Source organism: Lycorma delicatula, chromosome 10 (assembly GCF_047948215.1).
Source record: "Lycorma delicatula isolate Av1 chromosome 10, ASM4794821v1, whole genome shotgun sequence".
NCBI classification, from domain to species: Eukaryota; Metazoa; Arthropoda; class Insecta; order Hemiptera; family Fulgoridae; genus Lycorma; species Lycorma delicatula.
The window spans coordinates 55270872-55297104 of record NC_134464.1 but is presented as its reverse complement, the minus strand read 5'-3'; the positions used below and the strand labels follow the sequence as shown (position 1 = coordinate 55297104).

Below are 26233 nucleotides of genomic sequence, written 5' to 3'. Positions count from 1 at the left end.
ATTAATTTATTTATTGCAATTTATTATGTTATTTTTTTAAAGATTAGTTTCAATTAAACCATCCAGGCAAATGCTCGGGTAGTTACTTTTTTATTCGTGGATTATTATATTAAATCTTCCTGCAGTGATTATGAACAAATCAGAGTAAGAGATTTATTTATTTATACCACACGATTGTTCTATTTTATCATTATTCGTATTTTTATTATGAGGTTTCTCACCTTACTAGTTGTTCAGATCATGTGACGGGAATGTACTAAGCCACAACTTTTTCTATTGTAGGAACTTCTTGATTGTTGCAGTTGCTTTTAGAATTATGGCTTTCTGTATATTGGCGTGAATAGATATTGGGAGATATAATTTCTTCATGTATCGTGTCATTGTTTTTGATGTTACGTCTGCGACTGATATTATGATTGGTATTATTGTTATTAAGTTCTATTTCCAAATTTCTTTCCTCTTTACTACAAGGAGAGTATATTTTTCTATTTTCCCTCTTTCTTATAATATTAAATTATTGTCGTTTGGTATAGTAATATCTATTACATACGTATGTTCTGATTTCTTGATTAATATGTTGTCCGGTATATTTCATGTAATTGATTTGTCTGTGAGTATTGATCTGTCCTAGTATAGTTTGTAGTTTGCCTTTATAGGCATAATGTACGAGTAAGGATGTTATGAGTTCTTGGAGAATTATTTTCGCCGCTGTGTAGTGTCATTCAGTGTAGTCTGTTCTAGCGAGTACTTTACAACCTCCTGTTATATGTTTGTTAGTTTTGTTGAATTTTTGGCTTTTCTGCACGTATCTGTTTCTAAGATCTCTTTCACGATGTGTTTTCTGTAGTTTTTAGTGGCTTTATCTTACACGGTTAGTGTAAATCCCTCAATCTCTGGGAATAGTTGTCCTGTTGTGAGCTATTTATATGATAATGTTCGGTCTATGTTTGGGTCTTGCATTATGTTGTAGCGATTAGGACAGCGCGCTTTTCCTGCCCGTGATTCTTTCTTAGGTTGCGCTGCGGTTTTGTGGATGTTATGAGTATCCTTTTATTGTAGATGAAGTGGTGTATATTGCTTTTTAGCTTTGTTAACTGCTTTATGGAGTGATGTATTGTTGTTTTAGAAATTAGATCTTAGGTTTTCTATTTGCTTGTTGTGTAATATTCTTAGGTTTGTAATTCCTCTTTCTCCTTCTTTCCGGCTAATTGTAATTCTTTCAATGTAAGAATTTAAATTAATTTACGACTTTCTGTTAGTTTAGTCCTGTTGACACGATTTAGATCTTTCAGGTCTGCGTTTGACCATTAATTTACGCGAAAGGAGTATGTTATAACTGGGACTGCGTATGTATTTGCTGCCTTGAATATGTTCTTGGCGTTAAGTTTTGATTTGAGTGTTCTGGTTAGTCTATGTTTGTATCTATTTTTGAGCCATTCTTTGATGTTTTTGTTATCTATGCTTGTATTTTGTCCAAAGCCGAGGTATTTGTATGTTTCCTGTGGTTTCATATTTTCAATTGTTTCATTGTTGAATATTTCTGTTGTCTCTACTTACCTAAATTTTCCTCTGGTTAAATGAAGTATTTTTCATTTGTTAATTCCAAAATAATAATAATTTTATTATTATTGTTATTATTTTTTGTTAAGTAAGAAAATATGAATACAAAAACAAACATTTTAAAAACCAAAACATATCCAACTTGGCTGTGAACAGTCCAGTCAGAAACTAAACTTTTGTTTATTGAGCGGACTGCAGATAGTGATTTGGTAATACTGTTTTATTAACATAGGTATTAATTTTGTATTTTTTAAGTAACAAGTGATACTTTAAAAACATTTTTGTAAAACAAGTGGTTATGTTTTATTTATTTATTACTTTCCTGGCATCCTAGAAATATGCTACAAAAAGGAAAGAATGCTAAACAGCCAAAAAAACAGGGTATGGGTTTTTTCATTTCTCGACATTTTGTGACAAAGACCCAAAAAAAGAAAAAAGTTCGTACGTGTTGGTGTTGGCGTGTTTGAAATTTGATAATAATTGATTTGATAAGCCAATTTGGATGACATTTCCTACAGAGACTGGTGTTTATGGGGCAATTTGTTGGTAAAATTTTGGAGCCAATACCTCTAGAAGGGGTCTGAGGGTGAATTTTCTAAAAATGTTGTAAACTTAAACCCACTTTATATTAAGCTCAGTACATGCGCGCATGCTTATCTTACCATTTATTTAAAAAATTGCCCCAAAATTCCTCCCTATTTTATTGGTTGTATATTTTTAGGGGAACTTTCCTTAGTTTTGTCATTTAACTCAGTAAACGTAAAAAATTCTTGGGAGATGATTTTGGCAGTGGAAATCAGAAAAAGTAAAAAAAAATACCGATTTTTTTTCATTTTTAAAGCTTTTTTAGTGTATTTAAACATACAGAGTGTATAGGGTCTTTTCTCCTCCGTAAATAATTAAGCTTTTTAACTTAAAAATAAAATTTAAAAAAATATATATATATATATTATAAAGAATATTTCTCGTCTCTCCATTCATCTCAGACCTCAGTTAAAAGACTATTATGCAACCTTAGCACAATCAAATTATTATTATGACAGTTTAAAAATTATAATTCTACAATAAAATTTCATCTTAAATTACCCCCATCCCAAAAAGTAAATCTTAGGTAATCATTTTTCACTATGAAAGAATAAACAATCAATGCTAAGACAGTATTGGAACTTTTTTGTTTATTAATTCTTTGTAACTGCTGATGGTAACTTATTATCGGTCGAAAGAATCTAGTTAATTATTTTTATACTGTTAATTTTTATAGAGCATTTTTCTTGTAATCTGTTTTAAATGTTTATGCTCGATCCATCCTAGCATTGTTTTTTTTTTTTCACTTGAGATAATTTAATTCTTTTCTTTCTTTTTTTGCTTGATGAATTAATTCACTACATTAATTCGAAGCTTTGCGTAGGAATATAAAATTTAATTTTTTCAGCGTATGAAAAATGCCTTGTCTGACCTGGATTCAAACCCAGGACCTCCAGATGATAGGCCGAGATGCTTGTGGTAATAATATTTTAATATTATTATAATATTACATAAATGAAATATTGTAATATTTAGTGATGATTTTCTGTTTGTAGTATTACACAAACAATTACTGGTTCTTCGTTGGAAAATATATTGCTATAAAATTCCTATCCATGAGTTTACAGAAGAAAAGATATTCGAAAAATAACTTTTAATTCAATAAAAATTTTTAAATTAAATGAAAAAATATATATGATTTATACAGTATTTTCTTCGTTTTCAATAATTTTTTAAACCAACAGGTAATAAGTAATTTTTTGTAATTTTTATATATTTACATTTTTTTTATAATTACCATCTGAATACACACAAAGTTAGGAAAAATTTCATTAAAAAATTAGAAATTACAAAACTAGTTCTCCGTGTGAACTAACTCTAAGATGACGATTAAGTATTTTTTTATTTAGAAATATTGGCTTGAATTCAGGTATCGATAATAAAGTATCGGTATCAACACTAAAAGTAAATTCAGATTCTTACCTTTTATTATGTGAGACACAAAGAAGGAAAAAACAAAACATTTAACGAAATGCCAAAATTGATAGAAATCTGAAAAAACATTTCATCTTTATTGCTCAGTATTTGGACGTATTATTTTAAACGTATATATATATATATATGTATATACATACAATAATATAACTTTCATTCTTCTTCAAAATAATATCGATTACATGAACCCTTTATTAGTGAGATGATGGGGAAAGATGATATAAAACTACACATGCACACAAACACACACACACACACACACACACATACACCAACGTATAAGCAAAATGATCTTCTTCATTTTCCTTATACATTTCCACAATGTTCGATAACAGTTTCCCCTTACTAATATCATCTCATGTACCCCACATTAATACTGAGTGATTGGGGAACAATTTTTTTATTCTTTTGTTCATATCTTAACAATATAGTCTCTTATAGTCGATGCACAATTTTAATTTGTTCAGCCCCTACAATTGTAAAAACAAAAGATGTTCATAAACGCGTGTTCACATACTCATGCGGCATGAAAAATACACACCCGTTGCACGTACATGAATATATAATCAAATTCCCCTCTAATGAATTTCCTTGTAACGGAAATCTCTCGATACCTTCAAACTTTACGATACAGACGTCAACAGATAGCTAAATTTTATCTCGTTGACGAAAAGTCAAATTTTACAAACTATAATAAGAGCCCGAAATAATTTAACGGATGTTAACTTTAAAATAAAACGATAGTTCATCAAGGGATCGACAGCTTCAAATCTTAAGTGTAGTGAACGAAGTTATTGATTTGTATATTTATATATTTTGTACTATATAATTACAAAGACTAGTTCATCTCATTAATTACCTCATAATCACCTTATAAAAACATATATATTAATATATACAGAGTGTCCCATATAAAACGCAACTTATCTATGTCAGTCGGTATATATAAATAAAAAATAAAAAATATTTTTAAGTTATTAAATTAAATATTCTATTTCCAAAATTTCCAATACCTTAACTTTAGAGTAAGTTCTGGGAGTGACCACCATCTTCATGAATACACGCTGCTATCCTTTTCACTGTGTTTCTTGTAACTGTTTTCAGAGTTTGTGGATTAATATTTAAAACAGCTTGTTCGTTATTGACCTTCAGTTGTTCAAGTGTTCGTGGTTTTTTGTTGTAGGTATTTTCTTTAAGGTAATCTCAAAGAGAAAAATCTGGCGCAGTTAAATCTTGGTGACCGTAAGCCTCGACCGATAACGCGATCACTAAATAATTAGTTAACGAAATCAGGAGTTGAATGTGCGTAATGGAACCAGCAATAACGATCTTCTCTTCCAAGAGTGCAAAGATATTCTGATATCGTTCTGCAGTAACGATATACTTGAGGAAAAGAGGATTAATAATTTTTTTTTCGTGATATCGCACACAAACGCCCATCTTCTGCGGGTGCAATAGTTTTCCATGATACACGTGGGGATTTTCAGTACTCTTAATCCTACTGTTACGGTGCTTACGTAGCCGTCCCGATGAAACCGCATCTCACCTGTGAAAAAAAAATCGAGTCCAATTAAAAGAATAACAAGTTTCATGCCGAGCTTATTAATACAATATTGATTATTGACGTGATTTCTCATCGACTTCATCACCAGACCAAATTTATTGTTACACAACGCCATGACAAACTCGATGAAATGCAGAAAATATTCAGCCGTGTATATACATATTCACTCGTTCATAATAGAGGCTGACGATAATGAGTATCAGTACTCTCGGAGGCTTTTGTCTATTGTATGTGAGGTTTTACACGCCATCGCAGTCATAGAAGAAAGATATTGCACAACAACGGATTATTGTAATTTGTTGTAAATATTTGTACACGTATACGAATATATATTTATTATTTGCGTAAAAAATTCGATAAAGAAATTTTATTAGTGTGTGTAAATATATTACAAATCTGCTCTTAAAATAAAAAATACTATGTACAAAGTGTTAGTAATCATAAAGTTAATTAACATGAAAATAATTTTAAAAATTAAACAAAAAATATGTTTATATTAAGAAAAACAATAAAAAATTTAGTACGCCAGTACAAGCAGTTTCAACCAAAACTCTACGATATATTAACAGGTCGACACACGATTTCTGGAAGTCGACAATATCAAACTGTTAATTGCACTGAGTTAACCACAGGTAAGTCGACAATTTGATTTGAGTAAGAATAAAAGTGAAAATTATTCAAATAATTAAGAGATAATCGCAATTATTATTTTTTTTTAACAATAATACAATTTTTACAATTATTATTACTTTCCTTTTAATTGATAATAAAGTTACCAGTAAGACAAAAAGAAAATTTATTTAACCAAATCCTTTTTTTTTTTTTTTTTTTTGCCTTCAGTCATTTGATTGGTTTGATGCAGCTCTCCAAGATTCCCTATCTAGTGCTGGTCGTTTCATTTCGGCATACCCCCTACATCCTACAACCTTAACAATTTGTTTTACATATTCCAAACGTTGCCTGTCTGCAAAATTTTTCCCTTCTACCTGTCCCTCCAATATTAAAGCGACTATTCCAGGATGCCTTAATATGTGACCTATAAGTCTGTCTCTTCTTTTAACTATATTTTTCCAAATGCTTCTGTCTTCATCAATTTGTTGCAGCACCTCTTCATTTGTTACTTTATCCACCCATCTTATTTTTAACATTCTCCTACAGCACCACATTTCAAAAGCTTCTAATCTTTTCTTCTCAGGTACTCCGATCGTCCCAGTTTCACTTCCATATAAAGCTACGCTCCAAACATATACTTTCAAAAATCTTTTTCTGACATTTAAATTAATTTTTTATGTTTACAAATTATATTTCAGAATGAAGGCTCGTTTCGCCTATGCTATTCGGCATTTTATATCGCTCCTGCTTCAACCATCTTTAGTAATTCTACTCCCCAAATAATAAAATTCTTCTACCTCCGTAATCTTTCCTCTTACTATTTTTACATTCAGTTGTCCGTCTTCATTATTTCTACTACATTTCATTACTTTTGTTCTTGTTTATTTTCATGCGGTAGTTCTTGCGTAAGACTTCATCCGTTCACTGTTTCTTCTAAATCTTTTTTACTCTCAGCTAGAATTACTATATCATCACCAAATCGAAGCATCTTTATCTTTTCACTTTGTACAGTTACTCCGGATCTAAATTGTTCTGTAACACTATTAATTGTTAGTTTTGTGTAAGGATTAAAAAGTAACGAGGATAGGGAACATCCATATCGGACTCCCTTTTTTTACGGCTTTTTCCGAAAATACTACATTTTAAAAACATTTATTAAATAAACGTGAAATCGGTTAACAGATACCGAAGTGGATAATTTTTTTCGTTTAATTATAAGGACTGTAATAAGATAAAGACGACCTTTAATTTTAAGAATCATATTTTGATTTATATCTAGGTATAACTCGCCTAAAGAAAATAGGATCTTCATTAGCGTAACGTTTAAAACAAATTTAAGTCTACATTTACATACTTATGTGATAAAATATAATTAACAATAGATTCCAGCATTACAAAAAAAAAAACAAAAGTAAAAGAATTAAAGAAATTCGTATTTAAGTTTTTTTTCAATCTACTGATACTGATTGTTGAACTATTAAAATGCGCACAGCATTATACTTTTAAAAATGTTTATAAGTACTTTTTAGGGCTTCTGTTTGCTATTAAAAATGTAATAATTCACCCACGATAATCAATATTTATTTGATAAGTACAACGCCATGTACGTATTAATCTTTGAAATTGTTAAAAAAATGTTAAGTTTACTTTTAGTTAAATTTTAAGTTTTCATGTATATGAATAAAAAATATGTAAGTGAAATTCGAACGATGTAAAAAAGGAAACAGTATTATATCGAATAAAATATTTAGAATAAACTACGTATATTTGTTTATTTATTTTATTATAATTTACAAAACAATAATAAAAAACTTGAGAGAAAGTTGTTGCAAAGAAAAAAGTAAACATAACATTAACTTTCGCGAAACAATAATTTACAATATAATGAAAGTATGTTATAATTATTTAGTTTTTAAAATTACGGATAAGAACAATCGTCCAAAACTTTGTAAAATATAAATAAATATTCCTAGAAAATTATACGAGTAAAGTGCGAGTTAAAATATATATATATATATATATATATATATATATATTATATATATATATATATATATATATATATATATATATATATATATATATATATATATATATATATATACCTTTAACTTTTACTTAATATGTATCTATTATTAATATTTATCTTAACATTAAGAGTTAGGGTTGATTTGTTTAAATCAACACTAACAGATTATGTGTTAATGTTAAAAATACTTGTTAATGTTAATAAAAAAAAAAAATTCATGTCTTGTATTAGCTGTCTATAATAAGCGATTAATTGCGATTTTTTTTTTTTCACGTGAGGTAATGAGAAAAGAAAGGATGTGAAAGTCATATTATTGCTTATTTAGTGAAGTAAAAGCTATTTAGTTATGCAAAATAAGAATCGTGTCACCAGATAAAATATTTAACGAATGTGCCGTTTAATCGTTACGATCACGGTTATAATAATGAAACCGACCTTGAAATTAATTACGTTCATAACCTTTTTCTCGTCATATTTCTATTCTTTATTGCAATATAATCTCGAAACGTTTATTTAATATAATATTTTTATATGTAAACAATTGAAACGCTGTTAATAGGCGGTCGGGTCGCTAAACCGTTGTTTTTGATTTAAGTGACGATATTTCGATCAGGCTGTTTCGAATTCAGCGGTCGACCTTCATTCTTTCAACGTCTGCGGCGCAAAATATTTTATAAAAAAAAAAAAACTTAGTAATTTTCACGGTGAAATCGCATTCCGGCTCACATTTAAATGTAATCGAAAGAAATACTAACATATTTTACTGTTAACAAGATATTCTCACTTCTTTTAGACATTTATTCTTCGCCTTTCAAATAGGTGTAAATTCTTTTAATTTTATACATTACATTCTTCTACGAGTTTTGTTTTTAATTTGACTTTGATGTAGGTCTGTGGTTTAAAAAAAATAATAAGAATGATATGCCTTATAAATGAAAATTCCTTTCCTTTCGTTTTAAAACGAAGTATAATCTTTAAAGGTAAATTTTTATTAGATACATTGTCGCTACTTTTTAGTCGTAATGCCAAGATAATACTATTCAATTAATTCTTTACGATCTCCTGATCGAAATAAATAAATTAATTAAATAAATGACTTAAAAAAAGCATTATCTAAAAATTGACCACGTCAAGAAAGCTCTTAAAAGTCCATCCTTATTAATTTAACTTTAATACATGTTAAGCTTATTAAATAGCTTATAACTTATCAAAAAGAAAAGATGGCAAAGAATTTATTGATATAACAAACCGATCCGAGTATATTATATCGATTTTTTATTATTTTAACCGTTTTATTCCGATTTCATAATATTAAACAAATTTTAATTATTAAAATTTTAAAATTGCCACGTTAAATTTTTTCTCGTCATAAGAGAGTTCGAATGGTATTTTAACTATATAAATAAAATATACTAGGATTAACAATCAAATTAAATTCCTTTTCTAAATTCTTAATTATTTATAATATTTTTTGATGAATCTTGATCTACTTCCCTAACTTTCGAGTATTTTTCAGAAAAACGGTTAAATTTCTTAAGAAATATCTTTTCTAGGTAGAAGAAATACTTTCATGTAATATTTTGTGACATCGGCATCCTTTAATTAATTTTTTTAACAACGCCTCCCAGAGCCGAAACCGAAATTAAGCAAAAATACAGCTCCGGAGTGGTGCCATCGCCTCAAACAACCTCGGCAGAACTCAAGGTCCCACCCAAGTAGCCGGGACCCGGTCTTTTCATCAGTCGTCCTGCCTCAAATAAGGGGACCCCGAACGGATCTCCCCATCCCAACCCCGTGACGTTACCGGTCGCCACACCGCCCTCTCCCTTCCAAGCCTTGATGGGCTTTACCGGAGGTAATCTATAGATCCTCCAACTGATTACATATCATAGTCATCAGCCAGGCCTCGGCCGGGATGACATTTGCATCTGTAAAACACAAATCAAATTTTGCCTTCGTGTAGGCCTCAAACGGACATCTTCACATCCAACCTAAGATGATTCCCTCGAACTAACTGACCGAAATCGCGGAAGCGCGAACCCCGCGCCTAGCTCCGTTTGTGACTATGAATGCCTCAGAAAACGAACGAGTTGAAAGTTAAATCAATGCTACACTCATACCAATCAAAATTATGTTTTACGCAACATAGAAATTCAGACCTATACCCAAACAAGTCGACCAGTTTAGGTCATCAAACAAGGGGAAAGTAACCCTACCGGGGCTCCGGTCTTTACGCCTCGTCTCTAGTAAGGAACCCCCAGAGGAATCTCCCACCAAGACTACGGTCTTACATTCCCCCCGTCTTACCACTAATTCTTCAATTAGTTATAATTACTATTTTTTTATCAGTTTCTATTTCATAAATAAATACGTAAATGTATTTTTTAAACGTAAATAAATTTATGTATTTAAGTATAAATACATAAATGTAATGTAATTTTTAAGAAATTGGTGAAATAAAATTTCACACATTTATGTTATTAATTTCAATTTTTTTTATAAGTTTTTAACTTTTTAAAATTGAGATGTAGATTTATTTTTGATTTAAAAAAATATGTTTTTGAAAACCTTTTTCCAAAAGCATTTTTTATATACGATTTTATTTCGATAATCCTTTTCTGTATTCGTTTTTAAAAAAAAAATATTAAAAATGTAATAAAAAATTACAATTAAAAAATCAAATAACATAAATTTCACTACACTTATGAATATGAAATTTTAACTGATATTGTTTATAAATGATTGTAGGTAATACTTAAATGTTATATATAACAATTAAATTGTAATAATATAAAGTGATCCTTGAAACGTAGATAACTTGCCTATCAATTAAAATTGTCCTTTAATTAAATTTATTAAAGCTTATATTAAAGAATTTTAGTAAATAAAATTAATTGAATTTAGATTTAAAATAATTGCAACAAGCATAATTGTTTAAAGATTACAAAATTAAATTATATCAAACATAAAAAAATATTTTTTTTTACAATTTGTTTTAAGAAATTTAATCAATCTTTATCAAAATAATCTCTAATAATAATAAATCGATTATGCGAATTAAAAGCTTTTTAAAACAATAAAAATAAATATAAAATCGTTTTGGGAAAAAATCATTTTTATAATGTGGGTACCTGCATCAATAAAAAAAAACCTATTAAGTTACGTATTGCTTTTGTGTTTAACTCTCGTTAAACACAGCTTTTTTTTTTAAATTAGTCGCATTTCATACGCATTTTACTTGACATTAGTCGCATTTTACTTGATATGAATTAAATAAACTCAAATTCAAATAAACTGCTTTTGACAAAGCATAGGGATTAAAGAAAAAGAAATAAATTTTTTGACTAAAACAATAAATATATATATTTAACGAAATATTTAGCAAAAATAAAAAATCAACAGATTTTTATGTTTAGTAGCGCTTAAAATTTTATTATCAATATTATTAGTGTGTGCGCGCGTGATAGCTATATGTATATAAATTGTTTCGAACTTTAGGCTCCAGAATTATCAATGTTTGCATGTTAAATTTTTGTTCATTTTTATTAATTTACTATTAATAATTTTTATTAAATTTAATGAAGGAAATTAAAACAGGCAAATATTATAAACTTGCATTACGGTGCACAAGCGTACGACGGGATAATTGTCTGCAATAACTCGATTGTTTGCCAACGGATTTTTACAGATAAGCTGTCATTTTGCTCAAAATAAATTGTTAAATAAATTTTGTAATAAGTAAAAATTTGATCAAACAAATAATTACAATGATATTGAAGATTAAAAAATTAAGATTGGGCCCCATTTTGAAATTTTTAAAGATGACGTTTTAACTACGACGTTTTACTAGAAGTAGTAAGATTAGTGTCTTATTTACCAGTCTTAGATTAAGACACTAGTCTTAGATTTTCCAAATTTAATTAAAGTAGGTTTATTTGTTCGTGAAAAATAGTTTTTTTTTTGAAAATCACAAAATTGCGTGCAGAAGGAATACTTACGTCGATGCGAACGTTTTTGTTCATTTTTATGCCCTGAATCAGTACCTGAAGTTCGGGGAATACATCTTGGAACACTCTCTATATGTATATATTCCTATAATTTTTTTTTTTTGTAACATTACTAATTAATGTAACTCAAATAGCTTTATAATATCCGAAATTCCATATACGATGTGTGATTGTTAAATAACGAGACTAATAGTGCTATAGAAGAACTGCCCATGGGCCAAATTCGTACGACCGACAGCTGTGTAGCATGAAGCCTTCTCTTTCGACTGTTGTCACTCCAGTTTCTGTAGACATGTTAGTCTGGCCGTGGCCTTCGATTGGATAAGATCTGTTTTTTGTTTTGCCGAAAAAATTATAAGTGTTTTATTAGAGCAAATAATTGTCGTAAACATTTATATGGAACTAGGAAAAACCGTTACTGAAACTTATCTTTTATTAAATAAAAAAAGTATATGGCAATGAATGTTTATCATCTGCACGGGTTTTTGATTGGATTTATTATTTCCAAGATGGCCGAGAAAACTAGAAGATGATGTTTGCCCGGGTCTTCCCTTCCACGTCAAAAACAGATAAAAATATTGAAAAAAATTGTAATCTGATCCGATCTAACCGTCGGTTAATTTTTCTTGTCTTTATTTAAGGTCTTTGCTCAATTCCGTGAAAAAATAAGAAAAAAAACCACCCGAATTGTGAAATAAAAAGTCACGGGTTCTTCTTCAGGACAATGCATCGATTCACACTTCATTGTCTATCAAGACGTTTCTAGCCAAGTATAACATCCCAGTGTTAGACCATCAGCCTTATTTGCCTCCCCTGGCACGATGTGACTTTTATCTATTCCCCAAATTCAAATCTGCATTAAATGAAACAAGATTTCAGACCGTTGAAGCTGTGAAAGAAAAAGCGTTATGCGTCATGAAAGAGCTCACAGAACAAGACTTCCTGCACTGTTTCGAACAATGAAAAACGCATTGAGCGTTGTAGAGATAGTGGAGGAGTGCATATTGAAGGGAATAATAACTAAATATGTGTAAATTTAAAACAAAATATTTTATAGAATTAGTCTCGTTATTTAATAGACACCTCGTATTATTATTGGAGGAGTTTAAACGTTTTTCTTTTGTTGAACAATATTTTTGCCGTCATCAATCGATTGATGATCAAATCGATTTGAAAGAAGTATGTCATTTTTAGGAACTGTGTTAGTTAGGTGTGCGCAACACCAGCTTCGTTTAACATGGCGAATTGACCGTAATGGAGTCTGTAATATTAGAATTACAATTCATATTTTCTATGATCTCATCTCTTATCAACTTTTTTCGCGATGATATCTATGAATCCCTTTTGAAACATTTTAAAGATTAATCATTAATCATTAATAATTTTTTTTCAGAGAAGCGGAAAATATTTTATTTTCCGCTTCTCTGCTGCGGAAAATATTTTATTTTTATCTGCTGCGCTTCTCTGCTGTTTGATGATTGGCTGTTACTTGGAACAGCCCCAAGTTAATCCTTAACAACGCTCCGATTTATAGGTTACGTAGTCTAGTATAGGCATCTTTTATATTTTTTATTTGCCAATATTTTTTATTTTAGAAAAATAATTTTTTTTAGCGTTACATAGAAAAGAAAGATAGTGGTGATAAAGCAGAGTCCAATAAATGAATTTTACTTTCATTTTCTAGCGCACTGGCCATAATAATACAGCTACATCTTCCAATCAAAATACACTTTTTTAAAAGTTTAGCGAAAAAATCAGTTTACATCAAAACTTCATAAAATTCATTTAAAAGAAAAATTTACATTCCAAGATGTCACGATATTTATTGATTATTTTAGTTAAAAAGAAAAAAAATAGAATTCATTTAATAAATTAATGATAAATGTAATATTAAAACCGTTTCTAATCATGCGTTCAGTGCAATATTGTGATGGAAAAAATAAATAATTTCTTCTTACAATTGGCATCGACCCAACTTCATTGTAATAGAACAATATACTTACTATAAGAAAAACTTAGTTTATGTTTTATGTCCCCTTTATAATCTTAAAATTTATTAACAACTTCTCTATTGAATAATATAATAGTAGTAGTAGTAATAGTAATACTAATAAGTTAGCTGTATTATAATAAAAATAGTAATATTAATAATAAAATAAGACATGCTTCTCCCAAGTTATAACATACATAATGAGCGTAATAAAATTCGATGCTATGTTACAGATTTTGTTTCTTTTTTAATAAATAAAAAAGGAAAATGGTCCGTGTAATAGGTATAAATATGTACGTACTAGATTATTGTATGACAATAGAACAGTAATTCAAACTATATTTAATAATGCCTTGTATTAAAAAAAAAATCAAATAAAAATAATAATAAAATTAAAATAAGAATATTATAAACTTTATAAGTGGCGTTGTTTGTAGCATTATGCCGCTATTGAACATTATTTCAAATCGTATTAAATTTAATATTATTTTGTCAAGATTTTGTCTGTATTTATTTGTCGCATAAAATATTTAATTTGTAAATTATTCTAATTTTTATTATCAGTAACAATAAAACGGTACTTGTTCTTTGTTACTCGTACAAATACGTGTAATTATATTTTGATATAATACCTTAATAGATTTGTGAAACTATTATTAAATATAAAATGTTATATTATATAAACACGTGCACCTTTATTAATATTATTCTTCACCCTTTGCGAATTATACTTTGCCGTTAATTTGAATGTCACCTTTTCCTTTAATTAATCATTTATGTTTTTAAGAGATAATAAAATCAGAGCTATCTATATACTCGTATTTCGATTTAATAGACATATTCGTAGATTAAATTATAATCGCACATAACAGAATTCTAATAAATCGCATCGATATGATCGATTTTTTTTTCTATATATGATCTTGAACCGTGAAAATGTTTTATGATGGGCACAGTAAATAACAGAACCACTGTCTTTTCATCCCGGTCTCGATTCGCATATCCTGCGAATACAGAAGAGTACGAGATTGAATGTAATCGTTCCTTTAAAGCGCTAATCAATAGGATGTCAGATATAATTTGAGTATGTTTTTTGATAACAAATTATTTCACGTACTTGCACTCCTAGGCGGTATTTCTTATATTCTAGAAAGTTCAGTACAGAAAGTTTCATTGCCAATCATCAATTAAATGTTTTAAATCGTTACCGTTGTTTATTATAATATGTAATATAATCTTTGGTTATTATTTCTGAACTATAATTTTTTTTATTCTGATAGTCGAATTATCGTTTATAAATTCCTTATTTGGATTCAATAATAATTAATTTTAAAAAACCTCTGAATTTTCCCGTTCATCGATATACATAAGCATATGCTCAAACAATCTTTATTGATCCTTTCTGACAATGAATTGTGAATTATTTTGTAATCATTTTTTATAATTAATACTTTCATATATTTTCTTTAATATTTTTTAATGTGTTTATATTTTAGACAATTAACATCGACTTATTCCTTTTTCTTATCTGTGAATTAGCATAACTACACGCTTTTTTCTCTTTTTTTAAATTTGTTTTCTTTTCCCCGAGCCGGATTCTGCAGTTAAATATTACACAGCCCAGGGGAGTGTCCTTTACTATAACGGGCCTCCACGTCTCGACCCGCCGGTCGGATCTCACTTTGCGCTCCCCTCAAACCCCCAGAATAGGATCCAACAGGCCCGGCTATACCGTCCCTGGGTCCCCACTCCGAGACCCGCGTCTCGGTCTTTATGCCAATACCTCGAACGGAGACACCCCGAATGAAGCATCCCGCTTCCCGCTGGGTGCCGCCATTGCTACCGCCCACTCGTGTAAACTTCGTGCAACTACACGCTTCTTAACGTGATCTTACATTACATATTATTACCGATCAGAATACGATATTTATTTGTCCTCGTGTCGGGGACGCTACGTTTTCCATATCTCTCGGTGCGTAAGTTCCTATTATTTATCCCTCGACTCCTAAAAAAGTCTGTAACCGTGTTAACTTATGCTATTCCCAGTCTATCTCTTTAAACCCATCGGGTTGGTCTAGTGGTTAACGCGTCTTCCCAAATCAGCTGATTTAGAAAGTCGAGAGTTACAGCGTTCAAGTCCTAATAAAGCCAGTTATTTTTACACGGATTTGAATATTAGATCGTGGATACCGGTGTTCTTTGGTGGTTGGGTTTCACCGAACTGAGAATGCACAAGACGGGGACTACACTTCATTTACACTCATACATATCATCCTCATTCATCCTCTGAAGAATTATCTAAACGGTAGTTACCGGAGGTTAAACAGGAAAAAGAGAGAGAGAGAGTCTATCTCTTTAGCCATTTAACCTCAATTTTTTTTGGGGCCTTTCCGCAACCGTCCTATTATATATTCCAATTGTCATTATTTTATATATTTATTTATAATTCTTTATTTTTATTTCAATTATAACCCTAAGAAATGTTTACGATATAAATTATTAAAGAAATTTCTTTAACAAAAAACGTAATCTTTTTATACGTTTAGAAAAATTAAATTACGGTTTGAATAAATAATAAATTTCTTTTGTACTTATACTTATTATCTAGTGCAAAACAACCACATCTTAGCATGTAATTGATTTAATTGAAGTCGATCGTTCGAATTTACAATTAAAAGATTAAAAAAATGCTATTAAATTTTTATAATACAGTTTCTTGAAAATTACTTATTTTTACGGGGTAAGAAATGATGATTTGTTTTTATTCGCGTAAATTATGTATAATTATTACACAATCATTACTTTATTAAATAACGGTATAACTTCAGACAGTACTATAGATCGTCCGCGGCGTCAACCCTTGAAAAGCTAAGAGGTTGGCGTACAGGGGTAGAATTGAAACGAGGTGGAACGCTTGTCAAAAGCGGGGACCACTTCAGTCGTTGAATATTGAGGTCAAGACATCCCTGTACAGTTCTACCTTACCCCCCTATTATATCTTCTTTTTCTTTTTCGTCTTCTTTTAAAGTTTCAAGGATGAAAGTTGAAAGTTGCTGAGATTAATTCAAGTTGACACAACCGACTATAAAAAAAAAACTGAGCTATACTTAAAAATATACTCCAAAAAAAAAAAGAAAAAGAAGAAAGTAAAATGAAGTGAGAATATTCAATAAATCCAGAATTTTTATGTTTTTCAAATCGCAAAAACACATTCATTAATTTTATTTTTGATTTTCAAAAGAGAATTCAAAGCAAATGTCTTTATTTTATAACCTTATCCATAAAATTTGTTTTAATACAGAGTCCGCGTATGAAATACGTAAATAAAGACAACACTTAACTTATTTTTTATCAAATACAGGATAAAAACATGAACTGAAAAATAAGTTCAGATATAAAACCATTACTTTCGCTCTATAATTTTATGCCCGTAGAGTTTTAGAAATGCATTATTCGATCTTTAGATGTGAAATCTGGGTGAAATCTTTCACTAGCATAACTTGAAAATAAAGCATTTCCAGGCGTGTGTCGTAAGTAAATAATATTTTTACATTTTAATATGTGTAAACATTTTAATTTATGGCAGAAGTTTTCTGAAACATCCTCACTCTCGCTCACTCCCTCTCTCTCTCTCTCGATCTGTGTGTGTGTGTGTGTGTGTGTGTGTGTGTGTGTGTGTGTGTGTGTGTGTGTGTGTGTGTGTGTGTGTGTGTGTGTGCGCGCGTGTGTGTGTGTGTTTGTTTGTGTGTGTGTGTGTGTGTTTGTGGGTGTGGGTGTGGGTGCGCGCGCGTGTGTGTTATATTAAATTTACAAATGAGTAGAAAGTGTATTTACAATTTACAACTCAATTCATTACAAATGCATTGTTTTTTTTGTTTTTTTACGTACTCTAAACATTATTTTTTGACAGCTATATGATGATTATAATTATAAATCTTTTGTATATTTTATGAGATTAACTATATTTATTATTTAACCAGTTATTACGGTGAATATCTATTTGAAGTGCTACTACGAGTGTGTAAAAATTTATTCAATAAAGAAGACGATGGAGAACCAGTTCATTCTTCATTTTTAACTCGGCGAACGCGGTTTAGAATGTTTATCGTTCTTGATATGGACTGTACGATTATCCTGCATGACTTTTTTTCTGATTTCAGGTCACTGAAAATTTTACAACCCTTCAAACGAAGAGGCGATATCAAAATACCGTACAAATACTAATTTTGTTGATGTATTTATTTCATTTATCCGGGTAATACAAGAAAAGTATCGATATCGAATAAAAATAGACTATCGAGGTTTATATTCTTATATTTTCTGATCAGAGGATCGTGAAATGTTAAGATAGGTAAAAAACCATCGACAGAAATATCTGCGCGCGTATGCGTCGGCTAGAATATCGCATAATATTTAAAAAATGGATCTATGTAGAAACTTAAAATTTATCAGGATTTCCATATACGGGGGTCTTTATTTTATTAAAGTTTTGAATTAATATCCGTCCCGTGGTTTCTCAAAAAAAAAAGAAAAGAAAACTTCTCTTCCCTGGTAAATTTAAAACGTACGAATTTAAATCTGAGCTGGTTTTCATTCATCCTGTTGTAATGTAAAAATTGTTTTCTTGTGTAAAATTTTAATATGATGAATATACAATAAAAATCACAGAGGTAGTGAACTTAGCATAATAATAACTTGACGCAAGTCATCGTTCTCCGTAGCGCGAGTGTTAGCGTCTCGGCCTTTCATCCGAATGTCTCAGCTTCGATCCCGGTCAGGCATGGAATTTTCACACTCGCAAAAAATCAATCATCTCATCATCTGAAGCAAGACCTAATGGTGGACCCGGAGGTATAAAAAAAAATCATAGATCACGGCCTTTCATCCAGAAGTCCCGGGTTCGATTCCGGTCAAGCATGGCCGGGGGAAAAAAGGTCATGGTTCAAATTTCAGAACTTCATGACGTAAAAACTTGAAATCTGTAACTTTATTTCTTATGCACGAGATAACGTCGATAAACTTTTTATTTAAAAATATTTTTTTAACGAGAATTCTTGAGAAAATTGGAAAAGTTATGCAAACACTTACCGCTTTTTTCGTTTTCTTTTTCTTCCTTTTAAATCGACCAACTTAAGACCAAACTAAATATCTTAATAATTTTTATCTTATATCTTTCCAATATGTCTTCAATCTTTCTTCATGTTTTCGCTTTCTCTCTTTACTCCTTATGTAGTAATGCTTCTTTTTCGGTTTTACCTGGAAACTGTTGTTTTCTAAAATAATATTTCTAAATTTATTTCTATTTAAGATTATTTCTTCCGCGATATTTAGTTCTCTCATATCCTTTAGAACTTCATTAAATCAGATGTTTTTAGTTTTTGATCATAGAAAAAATTGAAGATTCGTTTAGTCAGTCTTTTTCTTCCATTCTGAAATGATGTCCAGAAAACAAGTGTTGTTTTTCTTATAATATCTGAAAATCTATCATTAAATTTATAAAGCCCTTCATTTTTTTCTAATTATCCAATCATTCTCTTCAGTTTTAACTGGCCCTTGTTTATTTTATTATTAAAATATAATAAAATAAATAAAATAGACTTTGTAATTATGATTTAACAGCCATCTGAATCCGTTAAGCGCTTATATTAATTGTTTATAACCTTTAATAATTTTAATTTCTTTTACTGGCTTATTCTGAGGATCGTTTAACATAGATCTATTATTTTCGACTTAATGAAGATAAACATATCGGTGATCTTTATGAAAAGATACCCCGTAGGTAAATAAAGTGATTTTTATACAAGGTCGTTTTAATATGGACATTAAAGCGGATAGAATAATAAATTGTGAATTACGTTCTGCCTTGAGCTACGCACCGTGATAGAAATCTAAACCGAGAAACTCGCTCGATCGGTTTTCATACCGATTATCTACTAGAAGCTATTATTTTATATTCGTACAGCTTTTAGTGATTCTTTAAAATGTTTCCGGATGATTAAATTTTCAAAACGTCGTCTCACTTTCAGTAGCCTATTTGATAATTGATTATATATTGTACCTAAAAAAATATGTTTGAGTATTATTTTAATTCAGAACGTCAGCGAAGAAATTAAAGACGATAAACCTGACCGAATCGTTAAAAATATTTCTAAATTTTTTTCACTCGACTGTTAATGTCGTTAGCTACATACAAGTATTTTTAATAACTAACGCTCGGACTGCCCTTTTTTTTTAATTTCTTAATCGAATTAAAAATATAATAAATTAACAAAAACTAACATTCTATACTGATTCTAAATCAAAGGACCGGTTTCCACTACATTTCACAAAATTAAATGTATATTACTAATTTACTATACCGACGTGTGGACAGACGTAGTTTATTTCTAATAAAATTTAAAAATACATTCTAAAAGTATATGCTTTTTTCCTTATAGGCGAAAACAATATATACATTGCAAACAATTTATATTACATATGTATATATATATATATATATATATATATATATATATATTATATTACATTAAAATTCATTGTTTTATTTTATTGAATTCGGGTATAATTGAAAAGTTAAAATGTTATCTTCTGATCCGTAATGTGAATTTTTTTTCGGGCGTTTGAAGTTTGCATGTTTCAAATTTATCATCAAAGCACCATCATCGGCAATAAATTTCATTGATTTGAGATTTTAAATATTAAAATTAAATAAATAAATGTATTAAAGATAATTAACTAACAGCAGAAAATAAATTGGTAGAAAACTCTAAGCTGCAATGTACACGATTAACACACAAAAGAAAACTTTAATTAAACTTTTCATAAATATACATTAGTTCGTTGCATTTAAAAAAATTCCTACCGATAAAAACTATTGTTTCAATTTTATATATAATAAAATATATTATTTAAAAAAATGGTTGTTTGTCCCGTATGCATTCTTATACCATTCATCCGACTGCGATGAAACTTTGGTGAGTTGTGCGCACGCCCGCGAAGGTTTCTGAATTAGTTTGGACCCCCTAAGTGGAGCTGGGGTTGAGATATTTAGAAAAATTATATTTATGGTCCGATTTGGCTCATATTCAGAATATATATTAGTTACGTGAAAAGATATATTTTTGAAAAAAATAGACGCGCTAGATGACGCTGGGGTTGAGCTATTTGGAAAAATTTCATTTATGGTCCGGTTTGACTCATATTCAGAATATATATTAGTTATGTGGAAAGTTACATCTTTTACAAACTATACAAGCTAGGTGGCGCCGTTGTCGAGATATTTACAAAACAAATAAACATATATACAAACAGACTTTCTTCTTCTATATATATATGTTATATATATATAAGGTACGTATGTGAGTTCACCGTAAACTAAAAAACTGATGACCCGATTTACGCTCAGGAAAAATGGGAAAAAAGGGAAATAGGAAAAAAGAGAAAAGGGGGAACAAGGAAATAAGGAAATACTGAAAAAGGGAAAAGTGAAAGCGTAAATTTTATGAAGTCCCGTAATGTGCAGATTTTTAATGTTTTATCAAACCATCAATTGTGTTCATTTAATCTATAAATACACACAAATCTAGCAATAGCTAAGCATTAACGGGTCTGTTAGTAGTAAATAAAACAGGAATATTTAAAATAACATGGTCACTCGTAATCGGTCAAACGGGTATATTGCCCAATAAAAAATTTAAGAGAAGTTTGCCTGTATTATTTTATCGAATTCGATTAAGCAAATCTGTTTATTTACATCCTTTACGAACGGTAATCACAACTTCTTAAACCTTTTCTGGAAATTTTAAACCTCTTGTAATAATAAAAGGAGAATCGAATTTTTAATCAATTCATGGTTCGATTTATCAAAGAATTATTTTCAATTTGTGCATTTTTTTATAATCTTAGGAAATTTTAAGTGAATTATCTACCCATAACCAACCGCTTTCAATTTAAATATTAACGATAAAAAAATCGAAAATACGTTAAAACAACTTGGAATTTATAAGGTTTGTAATAATATAAATAATAACAATATAAATATTAAATAACTGGCTTAAATTATTTCAGCTTTACTACTGTATAAGTAAAAGTGACAAAAATCAAAAATTTTTGTCGTATTAAAAATTTTAGTATGACCTCATTTTACCGGAAGAACTGAAATCAGGGCGAAATTTTTCGCTAGCCATGTGTCGATAACAAAACTTTTTCAAACATGTGTTTGTATGAACATTTTTTCCTCTTTAAAGTTCCTTTTCTCCTAAATCGTTCTGTGTCTGCATGTATCTTAATCTGGGCGTAACTTTATCTGGGCGTTGATTTTGTGTACGAAATTACGATTAAACAACTCTTAAATATTTATCTTAAAATCTATTTATTTTTATTGAGTTATTAAAAAGAAAATATAAAATAAAAAAAAACAATATGAAAACACCTTATATAAAACAGAAAATACTTTTTATATTACCATGGATAACAGCTGATATAAATAAAATTTAAAGGATCCAACAAGCATGAAAGATCTTTTGACCGGCTTCACTTTTTTATTTATTTATTTATTTACTTTCTTGCCTTCGAATACCACAAGCTTTCAAGTTGCCCGTATGTATTTTATCGACAAGAGAATATATATGTTCAGTTCTCTTGTCTGTTTTTATTCCTGAATTTTATTTGACGGGAAACTTTACAAACACGGATGAAAGCGTTAAAAATAAATTTATAAATAAAAATATCTAATATAATTTTGAATATTTATTTTTCCATAAAATAATTATAATAATTATTTTTTTTCGTTCAACAGGTCGAAATGGTCAGTCAAGATCCAGGAAGCGTATCTAAAAGTGAAAAATTAAAAGTAGATACGAGAAGACGTTCTTCGCTCGAACACCCGCAAGTAACAGCTCCCTCTGTTCGACGTCATCATGACAGTAAAATATCAGGAGCATCAGCAGGAGCGTTAGCGTTTGTCGGACTCTTTATATTATTAATTGTGACTAAAAACTGTATAAGAGTCCATTATCTACCGCACGTTAAACTAGTCGATGATTTACCATACGGTCCAAACTTATGTAGAGGTAAGCGAATTGAATTTTTAATCGATGCACAATGCAATGTATCAAAGAATTATTTTCAATTTGTGCATTTTTTTAATAATCTTAGGGAGTTCTAAGTGAATTATCCACCCATAACCAACTGTGCTTTCAATTTAAATATTTACTATAAAAAAAATCGATTCCAAATTTTTAAAAGTTATTCCAAAACGAATGCGAATGTTGTTTCTTTAGGCGTTCGGCACAATCATAAAGTTCAATTTATTCAAGCTGAGTTTATCAAAAACTTTCTTTGAAATATTTTATTTTTTAATCAAATTCAAAATATTAGAATGTGCTGGCTTCCGTGGCGTGCGTGGTAGCGTCTCGGCCTTTCACCCGGAGGTCCTGGATTCGAATCCCAGTCAGGCATGGCATTTTTTCACACACGCTACAAAGCACTCATCTCATCCTCTGTGGACGGAATTGCCTGACTGCGGACCCGGAGGTCAAACAAAAAAAAAATATGCTGGATTCGATATATAATGTTTTTTTTTTTTTTTTTTTTTTTTTTTTTGACTGAAAGGACTACATACTGATAGAATTTCTAGCTTTTATTATTAACACCCATTCACAATCGACCGAAAACAATCTTTATACGATTTTTGGAGGTTATTTTTAATGGAATAATAGATCACCAAGAACTAAAAACTTTAGTTCTTTAATTAATTATTTTTTCACTCTTTTCTGGTTTTAACGAACAAAAGAATCATTACCGTTTATTTTTCTATATAATGTGCTTTTCGTTTCTATGAAATCTATTGAATGACTTCAAAATTTAATTATTTACGAAAACACGTTTTTTGCGTAAAATGTACAAAAAAAAAATAGAAAAACATGATTTTCGGAAAGTAAAGTTCGACAGTGCTTTCGTTCATTAAGGACACAGTTTCAATCGACCGATACTATAACGTGAAGAAATATTTGTAAACTGTAAACTGCAGCTACTTTTACGTTCTGTTGAAGTGATATACTAGTAAGTGAATTTCCATCATTTTATTTCGATTTCAAATTGTTATAATTAAATTCGTGTTGTATTAACATCCAGCAACACCAAATTTATCCCAAAACGCCTATCAGATCAATGAATACGCTTTTTGAGATTAAAGTCACGGGCGTTCAGAAAATCTTTTAATCAAGGTGGTACAAGGCAATGATAAATAAGGATTAGATAAAAAATATATTAGGATGTCTCACTTTTATTGCCGTCTGTTATTTTTTTAGCGTTTAAATTTTACTTTTCTGAAAACTTCCAGATAAACTATGTTTTTTTTCTGTTTTCACGCCGTTGAAAAAAAAATTTTAAAACCGGAAAACGACACACAAAAATAAGTGTTTGTGAGAATTTAATGGTGTAATAAACTTTTATTTGATGTTTTATTTCGACACAAAAATACGGGAAAATACACAGGGTTTAGTATAACTAAATATTTATCAAATATTGATAAGATAATATATATATTTTTTGTAATTATTTACCTCATCAACTTAGTTTTACCTATCACGTCTTTATTTCACTTTGTTAAATTTTAATTTTTATTCTTTCATTATTAATTTTTTTTTTTTTTCTCTTGTTTTCGAATTCTTATGATGTTTTTGTTTTGCTTTGAAATAATGTATCAACGACACTCTTCTCTGATCTAACTTTAGATGTACTTACATTAAACATTCTGTTTTATGTAGGAATATTGGTAAGTAATTACATAATAGAGGAGCTTCGATGGAAGCTTCACTAATTGTTATTGTATGCGATCATATTTACTTACGGCTTCTGTAGTAGGGTAACCGATTGTAAATTTTATTTTGAGAAAAAATTAATATTTACTGGTTTTTCTCATTACGGTTAAAGTATCCTGAAAGAGAAACAATACTCTCTTCCTGAAGAATGTCTCAGGCATGACTTAAGAAACACAATTAAAATACTTATTTCTTCTCATTTACAAATACAAAATTTGTTGGACCTTCGTTCCTTTAAAATATCTCGCAAAAATACTCGTATTATTATAAAAATTAGACCACAACTAAAATTGGCCATCCTAATTTAAAATTTCTTAGTTTAGCATAAATATTTAATTTTGTCAATATGTTTAAATCTTTCTGTTATAAGTGATAATGTATATGCATTGTTAAAAACCTTTCTTTTTTAAATTTATTCTCAATTTTTTTTCAGTTTCACCGCCAATCGTGACAGTGGTAAGAGATATGAAGAGGCCGATTGAAGATAACAGGTTACGATCCTCATCATCATCTTTAACGACATTTAACAGAAATAATGTCACGTGACCTAATCATTTTAAATAATATACGTTCCTTTTATTAATTTATTGATAAAACCAAATAAAAAGAAAAATCCAATAAATATTTATTAAAATATTTAAGACACGATATGATAATAACAATAATAATATATTTTATATAATAAAAAAAGTGATAAAAAGTAATAATGTATAATTAATTGTTACTATTTTGCGTAAAAGTTTTTATTTATTTATTCGTTAAATTTTACATCCTTATTTAATGGAAAAAAAACAGAATATAAAATATATACTAAGTTAAAACAAGAAAATATACAAGTTTAAATAAGAAAAATTGTCATTTTAATAACTGACATAAAAAAAAAGTATCTCGATGAATGAATTTTATTATTTCTACACAGTTATTTATTCGTCTACCACTTTAACGTTTTCTTCGAATTCAAATCTTACTATTCGTAACGAAATATTAAAACATCGATTCCTTGATTTTTGATCGAGTCAATATTGTTTTTGTAGATATCAAAGTTCACATTCAGAATTAATTACACTACATTAACCGTAGTAAAATCGATTATGTGGTAATGTTTTTTTAATTATATTAATTCTATAAGACGTATTTCACGGTATTACAAGAAGACATTTTTTCTGCATTAACTAAAATTTAAAATAATATGTTTCATTAGATTGTTTTCTATTACATTCCTCACAGTCAGTTAGGAATTTTTAAATTGAATCTAACTCTTTTTTCTAATCGATCGCTAACATTAATATGAAATATAAAAATCATATATGGAATCAACGAAACTTAAACGATCTGAAATAAGTATTACATTTAATTTTAATAAGCTAATCTTTTTTTTCTCCATATTGAAAACAAGTATATTTTTTCACAATATCTCTCTACATTAAGAAACATAAACTAAAAATTTATTTAAAAAACATACTTAAAAAAGTACGAGATTAAATAAGTAAATATATACGTATAGTGCTCCGCAGCATCCGATACATATAGCCTGCGCGGCTCGGTCGTTCGGCGCGAGGCTGGATCTTTTCTCGGATCCGAACAAGAATTACTAAAGATGGACAAAGCAGGAGCGATATAAAATGCCGA

General features: G+C 29.3%; 1 protein-coding gene across 1 annotated transcript in view; it reads left to right on the top strand.

Moving 5' to 3' along the window:
* LOC142331275 (uncharacterized) overlaps positions 1-25289 on the top strand; it is a 312960-nt gene extending 287671 nt beyond the window's left edge. The window contains exons 6-7 of the mRNA XM_075377054.1: positions 22579-22852; positions 25038-25289. Of these exons, the coding sequence (XP_075233169.1) occupies positions 22579-22852; positions 25038-25150 (387 nt within the window). The 3' untranslated portion in view covers positions 25151-25289. The remainder of the gene's footprint in view (positions 1-22578; positions 22853-25037) is intronic.
* Positions 25290-26233: the final 944 nt, after the last annotated feature.